Source organism: Mesoplodon mirus (assembly GCF_964341445.2).
Source record: "Mesoplodon mirus genome assembly, chromosome: 12".
Lineage (NCBI taxonomy): Eukaryota > Metazoa > Chordata > Mammalia > Artiodactyla > Ziphiidae > Mesoplodon > Mesoplodon mirus.
The window spans coordinates 72,458,674-72,476,092 of NC_138988.1; the positions used below are offsets into that span (position 1 = coordinate 72,458,674).

The following is a 17,419-nucleotide window of genomic DNA, read 5'->3' on the forward strand; positions in this document are numbered from 1 at the left end:
GGCCAGGAAGGCACAAGGTGCCTGAAATGGGTGGGTGGAATCACAGCCACGCCCACTCTGAGAAGCCTTCGACCCCCATCGCAGCCCCGGTGCCTGTCCAGGCCCCTCCCCATCATCCCCGGAGAAATTCCTACACACACAGCGGTATCGGGGCCAGCAGCACCCACAGGGGCAGCCGGACCTTGTCTGCCCTTCTCAGCCTTTCCTAGGGTTCTTGAGAGCCCCCCGCCGTGCTCTCAGCAGGGCTCTGGTCCAGCTCTGCCGACAGGCCCGGCCTCCTCTTCCCCCACCCACCGCACCCTGCGGCACTGACCGTCAAAGGGCATGTACTCTATGAAGCGCACGTCCAGGGGAAGGCCCTCGGTCAAGGCCACGAAGTCCAGGAGTTCGTCCTCATTCAGGCCTCGCATCACCACACAGTTCACCTGGTCCAGGGATAAGGGGACCACAAGGGCTATCCCCACTGCGTTCTTTTCCAGGGATGACCCTTGTCGGGGATCTGACACCTGCCTAGGCTCTCCACCCAGAGTCCCGTTCCTTGTGTCCCTCCCCCAGTTCTCCATGGGTTGGAAGATTCCATGGGTCACTGGTTTTCTCCCCTCCCTTGTGGGGAGTGGGGGGCAGGGCTGGATGGAGCGGGCCAGGAAGTGGTGAGGGGTACACCGCAGGTGCACTGGCCAGGGCTGGGGCCTGTCTTGGGGCCAGGAAGTCCTCACCTTCACAGGACTGTAGCCCAGCTCAATGGCCTTGTGGATGCCCTCCATGACCTTGCGGAAGCCTGTGGGGAGGGAGAGGAACAGGGTCCAGGCACTGCCTTCCTCTCCCCCACGTCCTCACACCCATAGAAAGCACCAGAGCCACAAGGAACCTCAGAGACCGCCGAGTCTGGGGACCAGATAGTAAATATTTCAGGCTCTGGAGGCCAAGAGGCAAAATTGAGGATATTATGTAGATATACATCATAAAGATTTTATTGACTAAATTCAGAATATGGTAATAATTGAGTATAATATTTGTAACACCACTCTAGAATAGAATGAAAGAGTGGAATTCTTTTTGCAGGGAAAATATGTGGCTTAATTGGTATTCATGGTTAATGTTCCCTATCATTAAATTCATTGCAAATGTTATCTGCAAAATCCATTCTTGGCTCGAAGGCTGTTAAGAAAAACCAACCAGGCAGGGGGCTGTAGTGCGTGGACCCTGATCTAGGTGAACCCTCTCATAGTCCAGACGAGGAAACCGAGGTCCAGAGACAGGCGGTGCTCAGCTGGGGGTCTCTCACAGAAGGCAGGATCCCCAACTCCCTACCGGCGCCTGCTCTTCACCAGTCCCTCTGTTCACCCACTCTTCATATTCTCACCGAGCACCTACCAAGCGTAGGTGCTGGGCCAGGGCTGGTGAGCGATTCCCTTGCACGGTGGCTCTCTCCTATCTCTGTGGTTAGTGCAGTAAATGTGATCCCAGGCTGGCTTCTCCTCCCCACCCCAGCTCACTCACGTATCCAAACATGTGAGCGCCTCCGGCATACCGGCCCCTCCCCCACCCCCAGCCAGCCTCCGCGGTTTCCTTGCAGCATTTTCAGGGTAAGACAGCAGAAAGAGACGGCAAAAAGGAAAGACTGTACAGCTTTTATACAGATGCCGTTAGGATAATCTAGAAGTTCTCTCTTCTGTCAAGCCCTCTCCCTCCAAAAGCAGGCAGGGGACACAGGGATAGGAATGGGAAGGCAGGTCTGGCATCAGGATCTAATGTCTCCGATCCTCATTCCAGGAAGGAGTCAAGGAGGCAGGGGGCATGGGGAAGTGGGGCGGGGGCTTCTGTGGGTAAAGCTCACGGTTATACCTTCCACTTTCCCACCTCAGAGCCCCTGCGGTTCTCGACTGACATTCCTCCTCAGAGTAAGCTCCCTTGATCTGAACACCCCGTTCCTCAAGGGCCAGCATGAATGCCTCCTCCTTGAAGCCCTCCCAGTCTCCCCCTGCTGGGAGAGAGAGCCCTAGAGAGAGTTCTCTCTTCCGCTCTGAAGTGCTTGAACTGATAGCACAAGACAAGCAAAGGTGGTTCCATGGCATCACACCTTTCGGCCCTTCGTAGCCTGTAAGGCAGGACAGTGTCCTGTGCGTCTGTCCCCTCCACAGCGCCCGGAGCAGCCTTTAGAGGGCAAAGACACTCCCCCGCCAAGCATTTCCTCAGCACACTGCCAGATATAAACAGGAAGTCACACGCTGGGGGAGGGGGGAAAGAGGAGGTGGGGCTGAGAGCTGGAGGCTGTTTCCAGAGAAGCAGAGGGAGAGCTGGGTCTCCCTGGCATCTCTATGATCCTCCAGAGAGGTCTCAGTAGTGCACCACCCTCCCCAAATCAAAGGGCATCTGAGCCTGTGCAGAACCTCCCATCCCAACCTGGGGCCCACGGATGGTGGGCGCTGGCCTAGTGAGACCCGGGGCTCGGGCCCCTCCACTCCCCACTGCCACCCTCTCTGATGGAGCCTGGCAGGAGGAGGCTGTGGGTGTGCTTGCTGCAGGGGGTGAAGGAAGAGGCTTACAACAGGATGGGCTCAGGGAGCATCCTTAGGTGCTGGGGGACCCTCAGCTGGCAGTGCTGGCCCTGTCCCTGGAACCGCAGGGCAGCTGCTTTCACCCCAGGCTGCCCCACATTTCCTCAGAACTCACTATAGGGTAACCAACTTGTCTCCATTTGTCAGGGACTGTCTTGGTTTTAAAACGGAATGTCCTGTGTTCTTGAAACCCTCTCAGTCCTGGGCAAACTGGGGGCAGGGTAGGGGGAGGGAGGCTGGTCACCACAGCTCATTAGCATCCGATCCCAAAATGTCCCCAAGAGTGTGGCTACAGAGACGAGGGACCTTTGGCAAGACTGAGGGGTGAGGTGTAAATGCCTAGGCTTAGCTATAGCCCAGACACCGAGAGGGAGACCAGGCCCCTTGCACCAGCCACAGCTCCCCAGCTACGAGGGCCTGGGAGGGTCACCGTCCACCGTGAACCCCATCTGATCACCTTTCCTGCGGACGATGAACTCAAACTTGGCTGGTACCAGCGTGTCCAGGCTGATGTTGATGGTACTGAGACCAGCTTTCTGAAGCTGAGGCAGCAGCCGGGCTAGGTTGATGCCGTTGGTGGTGATGCCAATGGTCCTCAGCCCTTCCAGCTGGTGGAGCTGTGCTGGAGAGAGAACAGGAAGGGGTATGAGCCTTCTTGCTCTTGGTGGGGCCAGGAGAAGGGCTGGAAGGAGAAACTCTGGGCCAAATAAGATGGATGGAAAAGGGGCTCTCTGTGGACCTCTATTAACCAGGCTTAGCTTAATAAGAAATATAAGAATAAGAAATAGGGCTTCCCTGGTGGCGCAGTGGTTGAGAGTCTGCCTGCCGATGCAGGGGACACGGGTTCGTGTCCCGGTCCGGGAAGACCCCACATGCCGCGGAGCGGCTAGGCCCGTGAGCCATGGCCACTGAGCCTGCGCGTCCGGAGCCCGTGCTCCGCAACAGGAGAGGCCACAACAGTGAGAGGCCCGCGTACCGCAAAAAAAAAAAAAAGAAAAAAAAAGAATAAGAAATAACCAAAAGATCAAACACCGAGTGCTCACTTTGCTAGAGTGCAGATGGGATCACATGGATCAAGGAGACCAGAGCCCAAAGTGCACACAGGAGACGGTTCTATACAAAGTGGGAGGGTAACTGGCTGCACCCAGCTTAGCAGTCACCTAGGCGAGGAGCAGGAGGGGCCCTGGGCCTATCAAGGAGGTTGCCTGTCTGGGGAACTATATATGGATGAGTTGGGTACGGCTGGTCGCCCTCCCATGCCTGTGAGCAGGAGGAAGGCAGCAGCTTTTACCCCAAGGCTACGGTACTTAAGCGAGCTGAAGGGGGTGGGGGCAGCCCTGAGTAGCTGCAGATACTCAGGAGACGGGATCCCTGGAGTCCAGAAGAACTTCACTTCCCTTCTCCACAAACTCAGGGGCAACCAGCATAAACAGATATAGCCCTGACAGCCAGGCCAACAGAAGCCTGGGACACTGAAATGAGTACACAGCTAAGAATCAGTAAACATAGGCTTCCCTGGTGGTGCAGTGGTTAAGAATCTGCCCGCCAATGCAGGGGACATGGGTTTGAGCCCTGGTCCGGGAAGATCCCACATGCCGTGGAGCAACTAAGCCCGTGCGCCACAACTACTGAGCCTGCACTTTAGAGCGCACGAGCCACAACTACTGAAGCCTGCACGCCTAGAGCCCATGTTCCACAACAACAGAAGCCACCGCAATAAGAAGTCCACGTACCACAACGATGAGTAGCCCCCACTCGCCACAACTGGAGAAAGCCCACATGCAGCAATGAAGACCCAATGCAGCCAAAAATAAAAATAAAAATATATATAAAAAAAGAATCAGCAAACATTTTAAAAGAATTCTGTGATACGGGGAGGGGGAAGGGTAAGCTGGGACGAAGTGAGAGAGTGGCATGGACTTATATATACTACCAAATGTAAAATAGATAGCTAGTGGGCAGCAGCCACATAGCACAGGGAGATCAGCTCAGTGCTTTGTGACCACCTAGAGGGGTGGGATAGGGAGGGTGGGAGGGAGACGCAAGAGGGAGGAGATTCAGGTTTTTGTGAGATGTTACAGAGAAACCCAAATGAACTTTTTGGCCAACCCAACAGAAGAGTGAAAGAGGAAGAAGAAAGGACAGAGATAACAGAAGATGACTCTTTCAAAAATCAGAGTTAGATAAACATAGATGCAAAAACCTCAACAAAATATTATTAGGAAACCAAATTCAACAACACATTAAAAGGATCATACACCATGATCAAATAGGATCTATTTCAGGGATGCAAGGATGGCTCAACATCCACAAATCAATCAATGTAATACACCACATTAACAAACTGAAGAATAAAAATCATATGATCATCTCCACAGATCCAGAGAAAGCATTTTATAAAATTCAACGTCAGTTCATGATTAAAAACTCTCAACAAAGTGGGTATAAGAAGGAATGATCCTCAGCATAATAGAGGCCATATATGACAAGCCCACAGCTAACATCTTACACAACAGTGAAAAGCTACATGCTTTTCCTCTAAGATCAGGAAAAAGAGAAGGATGGTCACTTGTGCCACTTTTATTCAACATAGTATTGGAAGTCCAAGCCACAGCAAATGGAAAAGAAAAATAAAAGGCATCCAAATCAGAAAGGAGGAGGTAAAACTGTCACTATTTGCAGATGATATTATACACAGAAAACTCCAAAGACTCCACCGAAAAACCATTAGAACTAATCAACAAATTCAGTACAGTTGTAGGATACAAAATTAATATGCAAAAATTCATTGCATTTTCATACACTAATAACAAATTATCAGAAACAGAAATTAAGAAAACAATTGCATCAAAAAGAATAAAATACCTAGGAATCAATTTAACCAAGGAGGTGAAAGACTTGTAAACCGAAAACCGTAACACGCTGATGAAAGAAACTGAAGACAACACAAATATTGATAAATGGAAAGATATTCTCTGCTCATAGATTAGAATAATTGATATTGTTAAAATGTCCCATACTACCCAAAGCAATCTCCAGATTCAATGCAATTCCTATCAAAATTCCAATGGCATTTTTCACAGATATAGAACAAACAATCTTAAAATATGTATGGAACCATAGAAGACTCTCAATAGTCAAAGCAATCTTGAGAAAGGAGAACAAAGCTGGAAGCATCACGCTCGCTGATTTCAAACCATATTACAAAGCTATAGCAATCGAAACAGTATGGTATTGGCATAAAAAAAGACACATGGATCAATGGAACAGAATAGAGAGCCCAGAAATAAAGCCATGCACATACGGTCAATTAATTTACAACAAAGGAGACAAGAATGGAAAGGACAGTCTCTTCACTAAATGGTGCCGGGAAAACTGCATAGCCAAGTACAAATGAATGAAACTGGACCACTATATTATACCATACACAAAAATTAACTCAAAATGGATTAAATCTTGATCTGAAACCATAAAAATCCTAAGAGGAAATAGGCAGTAAGCCCCTTTGACATTGGTCTTGGTGATGTTTTGGATTGGACACCAAAACCAAAGGCAACAAAAGCAAAAATAAGTGGGGCTACATCAAATGAAAATGCTTCCACACAGCAAACGAAATGAAAAGTCCACCTACTGAATGGCAGAAGATATTTGCAAGTGACACATCTGATAAAGGGTTAATATCCAAAATATAAGAAGAACTCATACAACTCAACATTAAAAAAAAAAACTATTAAAAAATTGGCAGAGGATCTGAATAGAGATTTTTCCAAAGAAGATACACAGATGGCCAATAGGTATATGAAAAGGTGCTCAACATTACTAATCATCAAGGAAATACAAATCAAAATCACAATGAGATATCACTTCGCATTTGTTAGAATGGCTATGATCACAAAGACAGGAAAAAACAAGTGTTGGAAAGAATATGGAGAAAAGGGAACCCCTGTGCACTGCTGGTGGGAATGTAAATTGCTGCAGCCACTATAGAAAAGAGCACAGAAATTCCTTAAAAACTTAAAAACAGAACAACCATATGATCAGCAATTCCAGTTCTGGGTATTTATCCAAAGAGAGTGAAAACATTAACTCGAAAAGATATATGCATCCCTATGTTCACTGTAGCATTATTTATAATAACCAAGATTTGTCCATCAATGGATGAATGGATAAGGAAAATGTGGTGTGTGTGTGTGTGTGTGTGTGTATAATGGAATATCATTCAGCCATAAAAAAGAAGGAAATCTTGCCATTTGTGACAACATGGATAGCCCTTGAGGGCATTATGCTAAATGAAATAAGTCAGACAGAGAAGACAAATACTGTATAATCTCACTTATATGTGGAATCTAAATAAAACCAAAAAAAAAAAAAAACCACACACACACCAAAAAACCAAACCAAACAATAATCATGGATGTGAACAACAGTTATCTACAAAGATGTTAATCAGTGAGCAATACATAATAAAGGGATGTAGGAAAACATCCAGATGGCCAACAACAGAAAACTGGCTAAATTATGCTTTGTCTAAATGATGATGGAATATTATGCAACTAAAAATGACTCTGTAAAAGAATAAGTTAGGATGTCGGGAAATACACATGTCACATTAAATCCAGAGGGCAGGTTAAAAACAGTAGTTGAAAACTAGGTGCAAAGAAAAAAGACAGGAAGGTCACCAAACCAAAATGTTGACAGTGGTTACAGTTGGGCAGTAGTGATACTATTTTTGCTTACCTGAAATAAACATGTATTGCTTTTGTAGTAAGAAAATGAAAGTTTAAAAATAAAAGTTGTTGATTTAAAAACAAAGAAAAGAACCTTCCTCTGGGACTTAGACAATATGGAAAATTAGTTGTAGTTTTTGGCTCCCTCCACCATATGAACCCTGAAGAAACACAGAATCCAGGAACTTAAAAAAAAAAAGACAATCTCGAGAAACTCACAGGAAGATGGACAGTCCTTTTGAGCTGGTATGGGGGAGGGGATGTGTAGAGGTTGAAGTAGACTGGCAGAGAATGGAAGCAGTTAAAGGAAAGCAAGGCAGTTCAAGCTCTCTCCTTACCCTCATCCACTGATGCCTCAGAACAATCAATGCTGTCCCCTTCCTGAAGAATTTGGTGGTAAGAGCTCCAGAGAACTAGCTTAGGAGGTCAGCTCAGGGAAGCTGCCAAAGCACTGCTGGGATTCATCCCTCCACCCTCCCCCTCCAAAGCCCCAGGACTGGTGGATTAAAATGGAGAGTAACTGCCTCCTTCCAAATCTGCTTCTCTCTGAGGGTTTGAAGGTGAAGGTCTGTCATATTACATCACTCCAGGAGGTGCCATTCTCATCATATTCTAAGTCAACAGAATCTCCCAGAGTTATGCAAGTACACAACCTGCGCTGTCCTACGTGGCCAGGTTGGCCACTGGTGGGGAGATTACAAACATGAGTGAATAACTGATTTTCTGGGATCTTGAGCTCACTGGGCCTATTGAAGACTAAGATCTGGCCTTAAACCTCTTCCCATTAAGCAGTGCCATATAGAATAGCTAATATCGTCAGGGGAACAAACTTACTGGCTAAACTAAAGAGACCCTTGAGAAGTACAACCAGTGCTTCCCCCACCAAAAACAAAACAAAAAAACCCAAAACACCCCCAACCCTCTCTATATATCAATAGAAAAGAAATGATCAAACAGACCAAGAATGTAAGATAAACATAAATACAATAAAAGAAATAACAGAAGATATTGATAATATGAAACAAAATTTTTCATTATAAAAGGGAACAAGGGAAAGTAGTAATTAAAAACAGTATTGTGAAATAAAGAACACAAGAAATAAGTTAAATGGTAATATCAACACAGGAGAAATTGATGAGTTGGGAGGTAAGATTAAAGGGCTCTCCCAGGAAAAAAGAGGGAGAGAATAAGATACCAAAATATATTTTAAGAACTGTAGAGGCCCTAAGTAGAAGGAGCAACATCCAGATAATAGAAGTCCCAGAAAAAAATTAAACTGGAGAGAAGGAAGTAATATCTGAAAACATAACAGAGTAATGAAGAAAAATCTCCCCAAATGTAACGCAAATGTAATAGAATGAAAGGACGATTTCACTGAATGCCAACAGGACAGATGAGGAAAAGCTTATCCTAGACACATTATAGTAAAATTTAAGAAAATCAAATAACAAAGGCAACACTCTAATAACTTCCAGAGAAGAAGAGTATATTACCAAGAGCAAAACCCAGACTGACATCAGACTTTTCCCAACAGCCAGACTGACTGTAAGGAGACAATGCAGTGACATTCTTAACATAATGAAGGAATGAACCTTGAACATAAGATTTTAAAAGCATTCAAAATATTATAAAACTACTACTTTAAAACATTAAAAAAACTACCTGGTATGTCAGATTTAATTAGATTCACCATCAAAATTAGAGTCACCATTAGACTCACATCAAAAAACTTTTAGAAGAAATATTCAAATAAGAAGAGAAACAAATTCAGAAGATGATGTAAGAATTATGGAAATTATGAGTGATCAAATACCTTGGTAAAGTTTGTTGTTATCTTAAAAGGCAGAGCGTGTGCTTACAAGAGATACAGAGGGGCAGACTATTTGTAATGACCTGAAAAAAAAATTATAGAAAATATCAACAATACAGGTGGGGGAGGGTTGGAAAAAATCAAGGGCCTAAGAGTGTGCTAAACTTTTTGCCTTGTTAGGAAGAAAAAAGGGGGAGGGTCATTTATTTAAAAGTCAAAAAGGAGGAAAAAGAAGCCCCAAAAAAGTATGACAGATAAAAAAAAGTGTAGAAATGAGTCCAACTATTTCAATAATTACAACAAAGGCAACTAGAATAAACTTGCCAGTTAAAAGTCAAAGATTGTCAAATTTGATCAAAGTAACAGCTATGTGCTATTATAAGAGACATATCTAAAGTATAAGAGTACAGAAAGGTTTAAAATGAGTAGATGAAAAGAGATAAAACAGCATACTAAAGCTAAAAGCAAGCTGATATAGCTTTAGTAAAATAAAATACATAGACCTTAAGACTAAAAGTATCATTATGGAGAGAGACCTACTACACAGTGATAAAAGATCCAATTTATGAAGAAGACATAACAATTCCAACCACATATGAACCTAATAAAATCACCTCAACTATAGATAAAATAAAAGCAACAGAACCTCTGGGAGAAACTAACAAAACCACCTAATTATTTATTATTGGCAGGCCAAGCAGATAAAAAGCCAGCCAAGATTGACATAACCAAAGGTTTGGGAAATAAAATTAACCAGCTGGATCCAATGAACAAATATAGACTTCTTCAAGTAATAATTAAAGGACAAGCTCCTCAAGTATATAAAAAAAAATTTATAAAAACTGCCAATATACTACGTCATAAAGCAATCCTCAATAAATTTAAAAGGGTAAGTTTCATAGAGATAAGATTCTCTGACCACAAGATAATTATACTTTAATAAAAATATGAATTAAAATCCTCATATTTTGAAATTAAAAACACTTCTAAATATCTTATAGATCAAAGAAAAAACCAGAATAAAAATTAAAAATACTTAGAACTAAATGTTATGAAAACAATAGGCTACATTAGGACAGAAACAGAAATAATGAAATAGAATACGAATATACAGTAAGAGGTTCAACAAGTTCAAAAGTTGGTTGGTTGAAGAATAGCACAATGGACAAACCTCTTGCAAGACTTAACAACAAAAAGAGATAAAGGGCTTCCCTGGTGGCGCAGTGGTTGAGAGTCCGCCTGCCGATGCAGGGAACACGGTTTCGTGCCCCGGTCCAGGAAGATCCCACATGCCGCGGAGCGGCTGGGCCCGTGAGCCATGGCTGCTGAGCCTGCGCATCCAGAGCCTGTGCTCCGCAACAGGAGGGGCCACAACAGTGAGAGGCCCGCGTACCGCAAAAAAAAAAAAAAAAAAAAAAAAAAAAGAGAGATAAAGACACAAATAAACCACATTAAGAATAAAAAAGACAAAACTGCAAGTAAAACTAAGATAAAAAGATAATAAGAAAACATTACCGACAATTTTATACAACAAATTTGACATAATAATGACAAATTAAAAAGAAAAAAACTACCAAAACTGACTCCAAAAGTAGAGAACTTGAATAATACAGTAACTATTAAAGAAATTGAAGCTGAAATTAAAAATCTCCCTGCAAATAAAATACCAGGCACAGACAATTTACACGTGAGCTCTACCAAACTTTTAAAGAAGTGATTACCACCAATGTGATGGTGTTAGAAGGTGGAGCTTTTTGGAGGTGATTAGTTCATAAGGATGGAGGGATTAGTGCTCTTATAAAAAAGATCCTACAGATCTCCCCAGCATCTTCTGCCTTGTGAAGATATAATACAATGAAAAGTCTGTGACCCAGAAGAGAGCCCACACCTGACCGTGTTGGCACCCTTATCTTGAATTCCAGCCTCCAGAACTGTGAGAAATCATTTGCTGTTCATAAGCTACCCAATTTGTGGTATTCTGTTTTAGCAGCCTGATATACTACCTAACTCATTCTTTGAAATTTAATACCACAAATCAGTTAAGGCAGGCATGAAAAAGAAAAATCATACACCCATTTCACTCACGGATATAAATGCAAAAACTTACACAAAATATTAACAAACTGAACCTAACTGTAGACAAAAGCATAGCAGACCATGCCTAGGTTGAGTGTATTCCAGGTACAATATCAGAAAAGCTATCAATGTCATTCAGAGTAACAGGGTAAAAATGAAAAATCATAGATCATCCTAACACACATTAAGAAAGTGTATAATTAAAAAAACAAACTTAGTACTAGGAAGGGAACTTCATTACCTAAATGTTATTGTGAAAAAAAAGTAATTTGTGAAAAAAACTTCTAAGAAACATCATTCTAAAACTAACACAACATTGTAAAGCAACTATACCCCAATAAAAATTAAAAAAAGAAAGAAACATCATTCTAAATGGGGAAACATTAGGAGTATTATTCTATTACCACTACTATTCAACATTGTACTTGAGATCCTAGATATTGCAACAGGACAAGAAAAGGAAATTAAAGGCCTAAAGATAGGAGAAAAAATTGTCTTTAGTTGCAGATGACGTGGTTGCTAGTGGAGAAAACTCCAAAGACTCTAAACAGACATATTATAGCATTAATAAGAGAGTGATAAGAATATCAACCACAACAATAATAGAAAATATAATTTTAAACATGACACTGTAACTCTCAGGATCCTAGCATAAAGCAGAATTCATCCCAGATGGTTAAAATAAAGAATTTAATGAAAGGACTACTCACAAAGGTGTGAGCAGACTTAATGGTCTCAACAATGAATAGTACAGCACTCAGACTAGCAACACTAGGGATCCATAACCATGCCTAGGTCCAAAAGGACCTGGGGAGGAAATTAAGTTAGGAGTCCAGTGAAGTCACCATGGAAGATTGGCTGCCCTGTAGGAGTTTTAGCTCTGAAGGGAACTTAGCTACAGTCAAAAACCCAGTGTAGAAATAGAGCAGGGAGCAGGAAAAAAAAAAAAAAAAAAACTGATCTCATTGGCCAAACCCATCAGGAACCCAACAGGCAAGGGACCCTGGGTGATGTAGTCCCTAGGGGCCAACTACCTAGAGCAAAGAATGGGGCAAAGGAGGGAAATGGCTGTGGGAAGGTGGGGATGTGAACAAAAAAGATGTCAATTCCCCCAACTTGATACAATGCAATTAAAATCCCAACAGATACACAAACAATGAACAATCTGTAAAGGGAATTACAAAAACTATTCCATTTACAACAGCATCAGAAAGAATAAACTACTTAGGATTTAACTTAACCAAAGAGGTGAAAGACTTGTACAATGAAAACTACAAAACACTGCTGAAATAAATTTAAAAAGACATAAATGGGAACACATCCCATGTTCATGATTTAGAAGACTTAATATTGTTAAAATGTCAATACTACCCAAAGCAATCTACAGATTCAATGCAATCCTTAACAAAATCCCAATGATATCTTTTATATAAATAGAAAAACCCATCCTAAAATTCATATGGAATCTCAAGGGACCCCAAATCATCTTGAAAAAGAACAAAAAACATTTCAATTTCAAACCTTCCTACAAAGCTACAGTAATCAAATGTGTGGTATTGGCATAAAGACAGACATAAAGACCAATGGAATAAAACAGGGCCCAGAAGTAAATCCTCACATATACGGTCAAATGATTTTTGACAAGGGTGCCAAGAACATTCAATGGGGAAAGGACAGTCTTTTCAACAAATGGTGTTGGGAAAACTGGATATTCGCATACAAAAGAATGCAGTTGGACCTAAATGTAAAACAATAAAACTCTGAGAAGAAATCATAGGAATAAAGCTTCATAACATATCCAAGAAATCACTGTCAAATCCAATGACCCAAAGGAACTGGCAACAAAAGAAAATACAAACTGGACTTCATGAAAAATTTTTAAAATTGTACATAAAAGACACTATCCATAGAGCAAAAAGGCAACCTACAGAATGGGGGAGATATTTGAAAATCATATACCTGTTAAGGGATTAATATTTAGAATAACAGAGAACTCCTAAAACTCAACAACAACAAAAACAACCCAATTCAAAAATGGGCAAAGGACTCAAAGAGACATTTTTCCAAAGAAGATATATTAATGGCCAATAAACACATGACAAGATGCTCAACATCACTAACCACTACGGAAATACAAATCAAAACTACAATGCAATACTACCTCACACTTACTAGCATGGCTACTATATAAAAAAAAAAAAAAAAAAAAACCCAGAAAACAACAAGTGTTGGTGAGGATGTGGAGAAACTGGAACCCTTCTGCACTGCTGATAAGAATGCAAAATGGTATAGCCACTGTGGAAAACAGTACTGAAGTTCCTCAAAAAACCCAGAACTACCACATGATCCAGCAATTCCATTTCTGGGTATAAACCCAAAAGAATTGAAAGCAGGGTCTCAAAGAAATATTTGTATATCCATGATCATAGCAGCATTATTCACAATAGCTAAAACATGGAAGCAACCCAAGTTGACCAATGAATGAATTACCAAAATATAGTGTACTCATACAGTGGAATATAATTCAGCCTTAAAAAGAAATTCCTCAATATGCTACAACATGAGTGAACCTGGAGGACATTATGCTAAGTGAAATAAGCCAATCACAAAAAGACAAATACTGCGTGATTCCACTTATACGAGGTTCTTACAGTAGCCAAAATCATAAAGCTAGAAACTATAATGGTGGTTGCCAGGGGCTGGTGAAGAGGAGAATGGGGAGTCATTATTTGATAGATATAGAGTTTCAGATTTACAGGAGACTGGAAATAGATGGTGGTGATGGCTGCATAAATGTGAATGTGAATACTTAATACCAATGAGCTGTACATTTAAATAAGTTGGTAAATTTTATGTTATGTGTATTTTAACACAATAAAAAAAGGAAGAAAACTCCCAACAGAATTTTCCAGGGAACTTGGTAGGCAGATTCTAAAATTTCCATGGATGGGCAAAGCTTAGAATAGCTAAAGCACCGCTGAACAATAAAAAGGACTTGCCTTATCAGATAATGGACTTATTATGAAGCTATGGAGATTAAAACTGTATGATACTGGCACAGAGATAGACAAACTGAATAGAACAGAACCCAAAACAGACCAATGCACACATGGTAGATTTATGGAGGAAGTGGGAACTATTCAATAAAAGGAACTAGAAAAAATGACCATTCACATGGAAAAAATGAAACTGGATTCCCCGAAATTATCCACAGATTAACTAAAGACTTAAAAGCAAAAAACAAAACTTTAAATATTCTAGTAGAAACATAGGTAGTTGTTCTGACCTTGGGTGAGGTGTTTCATTAATAAGTACAAAAAGCACTAACCATAAAAGACAGAACTGACAAATTCAAGAACTACTATTGTCAAAAGAATTGTTACACAAAGTATGGCTTCTTTTTCAAGTTGCAAGAAGACATTTGCAACATACATCCAGTATAACAAACCAATATGAAAGGATAAATAACCAAATAGAAAAACAGGCACATGATACGATTTGGTATTAAAGAGAAAACTAAATATACATGGCTAATAGGTGACAAGATGACTGACCTCATTCTAAACAAAGAAGTACAAATCAAGACCACAATAAAATAGCATTTTATACCCAGTCCACTGGCAAAAGTCCAGAATGGTAATACTGAGTGTTGGGGAGGATCCAGGGGATCCTTATGTACTGCTGGGGAGAGTGTAGAGTAGCACAGCCACTGTAAGACAATGCCAAACTGTTTGCCAACATTAAACGTTCACATATTCAGTAACCCAGCGAATTCCACTCCTAGAGAAACTGTATACCAAGACACATGAGTGAGAATACAAGTACTTAAAGCAGCACTGTTTATAATATCGATAAACTGGAAACAACCCAAATGTTCACTAACAGGAAGTGTGGTATATTCATTTAATGGAACAGGAGATCGCAGAGAAAATGAACTGCAACTCTGGATGACGTATGTTAACTTCAGTGGCGTCAAAAGAGTAATTCCTGAAAGACTGCACACAGCGCGATTCTTTTAAAGTGCGAAAACACCATTTCAGGGCTTCCCTGGTGGCGCAGTGGTTCAGAGTCCGCCTGCCGATGCAGGGGACGTGGGTTCGTTCCCTGGTCCGGGAGGATCCCACGTGACGCGGAGTGACTGAGCCCGTGAGCCATGGCCACTGGGCCTGCGCGTCCGGAGCCTGCGCTCCGCAGTGGGAGAGGCCACAGCAGTGAGAGGCCCGCGTACCTCAAAAAAAAAAAACAAAACAAACAAAAAAACCCACCATCTCAGTTTTAAAAAGCAAGGGAATGATAAACACCATGTTTAGGAGTGCTTCCTTGGGAAGGAGGAGGTACAGGGTAGGAAAGTGCACTGAGGTGGTTAAAGATTCTTGCCAGGGGCCTCCCTGGTGGCGCAGTGGTTGAGAGTCCGCCTGCCGATGCAGGGGATACGGGTTCGTGCCCGGGTCTGGGAGGATCCCATATGCCGTGGAGCGGCTGGGCCCGTGAGCCATGGCCGCTGGGCCTGCGCATCCGGAGCCTGTGCTCCGCAACGGGAGAGGCCACAACAGTGAGAGGCCCGCATACCGCAAAAAAAAAAAAAAAAAAAAAAAAAAAAGATTCTTGCCAGGGTTCTGCTTCTTCCAAAAAAATCGATGAGGTAGTGGGTTTCCTCAGGAATTCATAACATTATTAAAACATGTAAATAAATTTGTATCAATAAAGTAAAAAAGGCCATGCACGGATCAACAATGAGATTATTTCACAAACCCAGGATTATGATTTAATCTAATTCTAGGTAACTAGAGTCCATCAAAAATAAAATGACACAAAAAACTTCACGCCATTTCAAAAACCTTTAATGGCTCTCCATTGCCTGAGGCCTCTTATGGGCTCTAAGCTGTGAGAACTGGATGCTCCATAATTCACTTCTTCAACATAACGGAAGAAAGGAAGGGAGGAAGGAAGAACGAAGCAGGGAGAGCCTGCAGGACTGAGCGATCCTCCAACTACGCTGTCATCTGACAGCGAAAGTCAGTCTTGAAATTAGAATCCAAAATAGTTCCCCTGCAAACACTGCCAACGCTACCACAGTACTGATACTTGTATGTTTACAGGCACATACCTTGGGGATATCGTGGGTTTGGTTCCAGACCACTGTGATAAAGCAAGCATCACAATAAAGCAAGTCACGTGGATTTTTCTGGTTCCCAGTGCATGTAAGAGTTATGTCTACACTATACTTTAGTCTATTAAGTGTGCAATAGCATTAGTCTAAAAAAATGCTCATTTTATTTTTTATTTATTTATTTAAAAATGCTCTCATTCTATTAAAAAATACTTTGTTGCTAAAAATTACTACTATTAAGCCTTCAGGGAGTTGCAGTAGTAACAAAGATAACTGATCCCAGATCACCATAACAAAAATAATGAAAGTGCTGGAAATATTGTGAGAATTACCAAAATGTGACACAGAGATACAAAGTGAGCAAATGCTGTTGGAAAAACTGGCACCGATAGACTTGCTCGATGCAGGGTTGCCACAAACCTTCAATTTGTAAAACAAAAACGCAGTATCTGTGAAGAGCAGTAAAGCAAAGCACCATAAAGTAAGGTGTGCCTATAGTTCCCCTCTTTTCTTTTGGAAAATCTCAAACCTTCACCATCCAACGTGGCAGCTGCTAACTACATGTGGGCATTTACATCAATGAAAATAAAGTTGCAAATTCAGTTCCTCAGTCACAACAGCCGCTTGTGAAGCCCAAGGCTGGCTACCTTATCAGACAACACAGATAGAGAACATTTCCATCACCCCAGAAAGTTGTATTGGACAGCACTGCCTTACACCCAAGAAAAGGAGGGAGGAGAGGAACTTGTTCATACACAAGCCGGGATGGAGGAGTGCTGAGCGTCTTGGGGTTGGTGGAGGGGATCACAGACGGCTGACAGAGAGCTGAGCGGTCTTCTCAGGCGGAGATCGACACCACCAGTCCTGGGGCTGACAGCCTCAGGCAGGGACCCCGAGTGACCAGGACAGCCTGCTTGGTGAAACCGGCAGCCCCTTCACTCTGCGCCCCCGGGGTGGGGTCCCTCGAAACTCTCAGCTGGGAGGGCGGGACAAGTGCTTAGGAACATGCCCCTCCGCTTACCCCAGCCCTCCTTCCCTAATAGCCCCACCTGCCCTGGCCTTCAGGGTGGTTTTGCTCTGAAGAAGTACCCCTGCGGAGGATCAAAGGGGCTAGGCTGGGAGATGTCAAAGGGTTAGC

At 42.4% G+C, this 17,419-nt stretch overlaps 1 protein-coding gene across 5 annotated transcripts in view; it reads right to left on the minus strand.

Annotated features, from left to right (window-relative positions):
- The window catches only part of MOCS1 (molybdenum cofactor synthesis 1), a 36,831-nt gene that overhangs the window by 7,802 nt on the left and 11,610 nt on the right, over window positions 1–17,419 (minus strand). For 4 of the 5 annotated variants that reach the window (XM_082638193.1, XM_082638192.1, XM_082638194.1 and 1 more), the window contains exons 4-6: window positions 3,016–3,180; window positions 717–778; window positions 314–425 (exon numbers count right to left, since the gene is read on the minus strand). In XM_082638193.1, the coding sequence (XP_082494319.1) occupies window positions 314–425; window positions 717–778; window positions 3,016–3,180 (339 nt within the window). The remainder of the gene's footprint in view (window positions 1–313; window positions 426–716; window positions 779–3,015; window positions 3,181–17,419) is intronic. The other variant, XM_082638195.1, reaches the window with a different exon arrangement.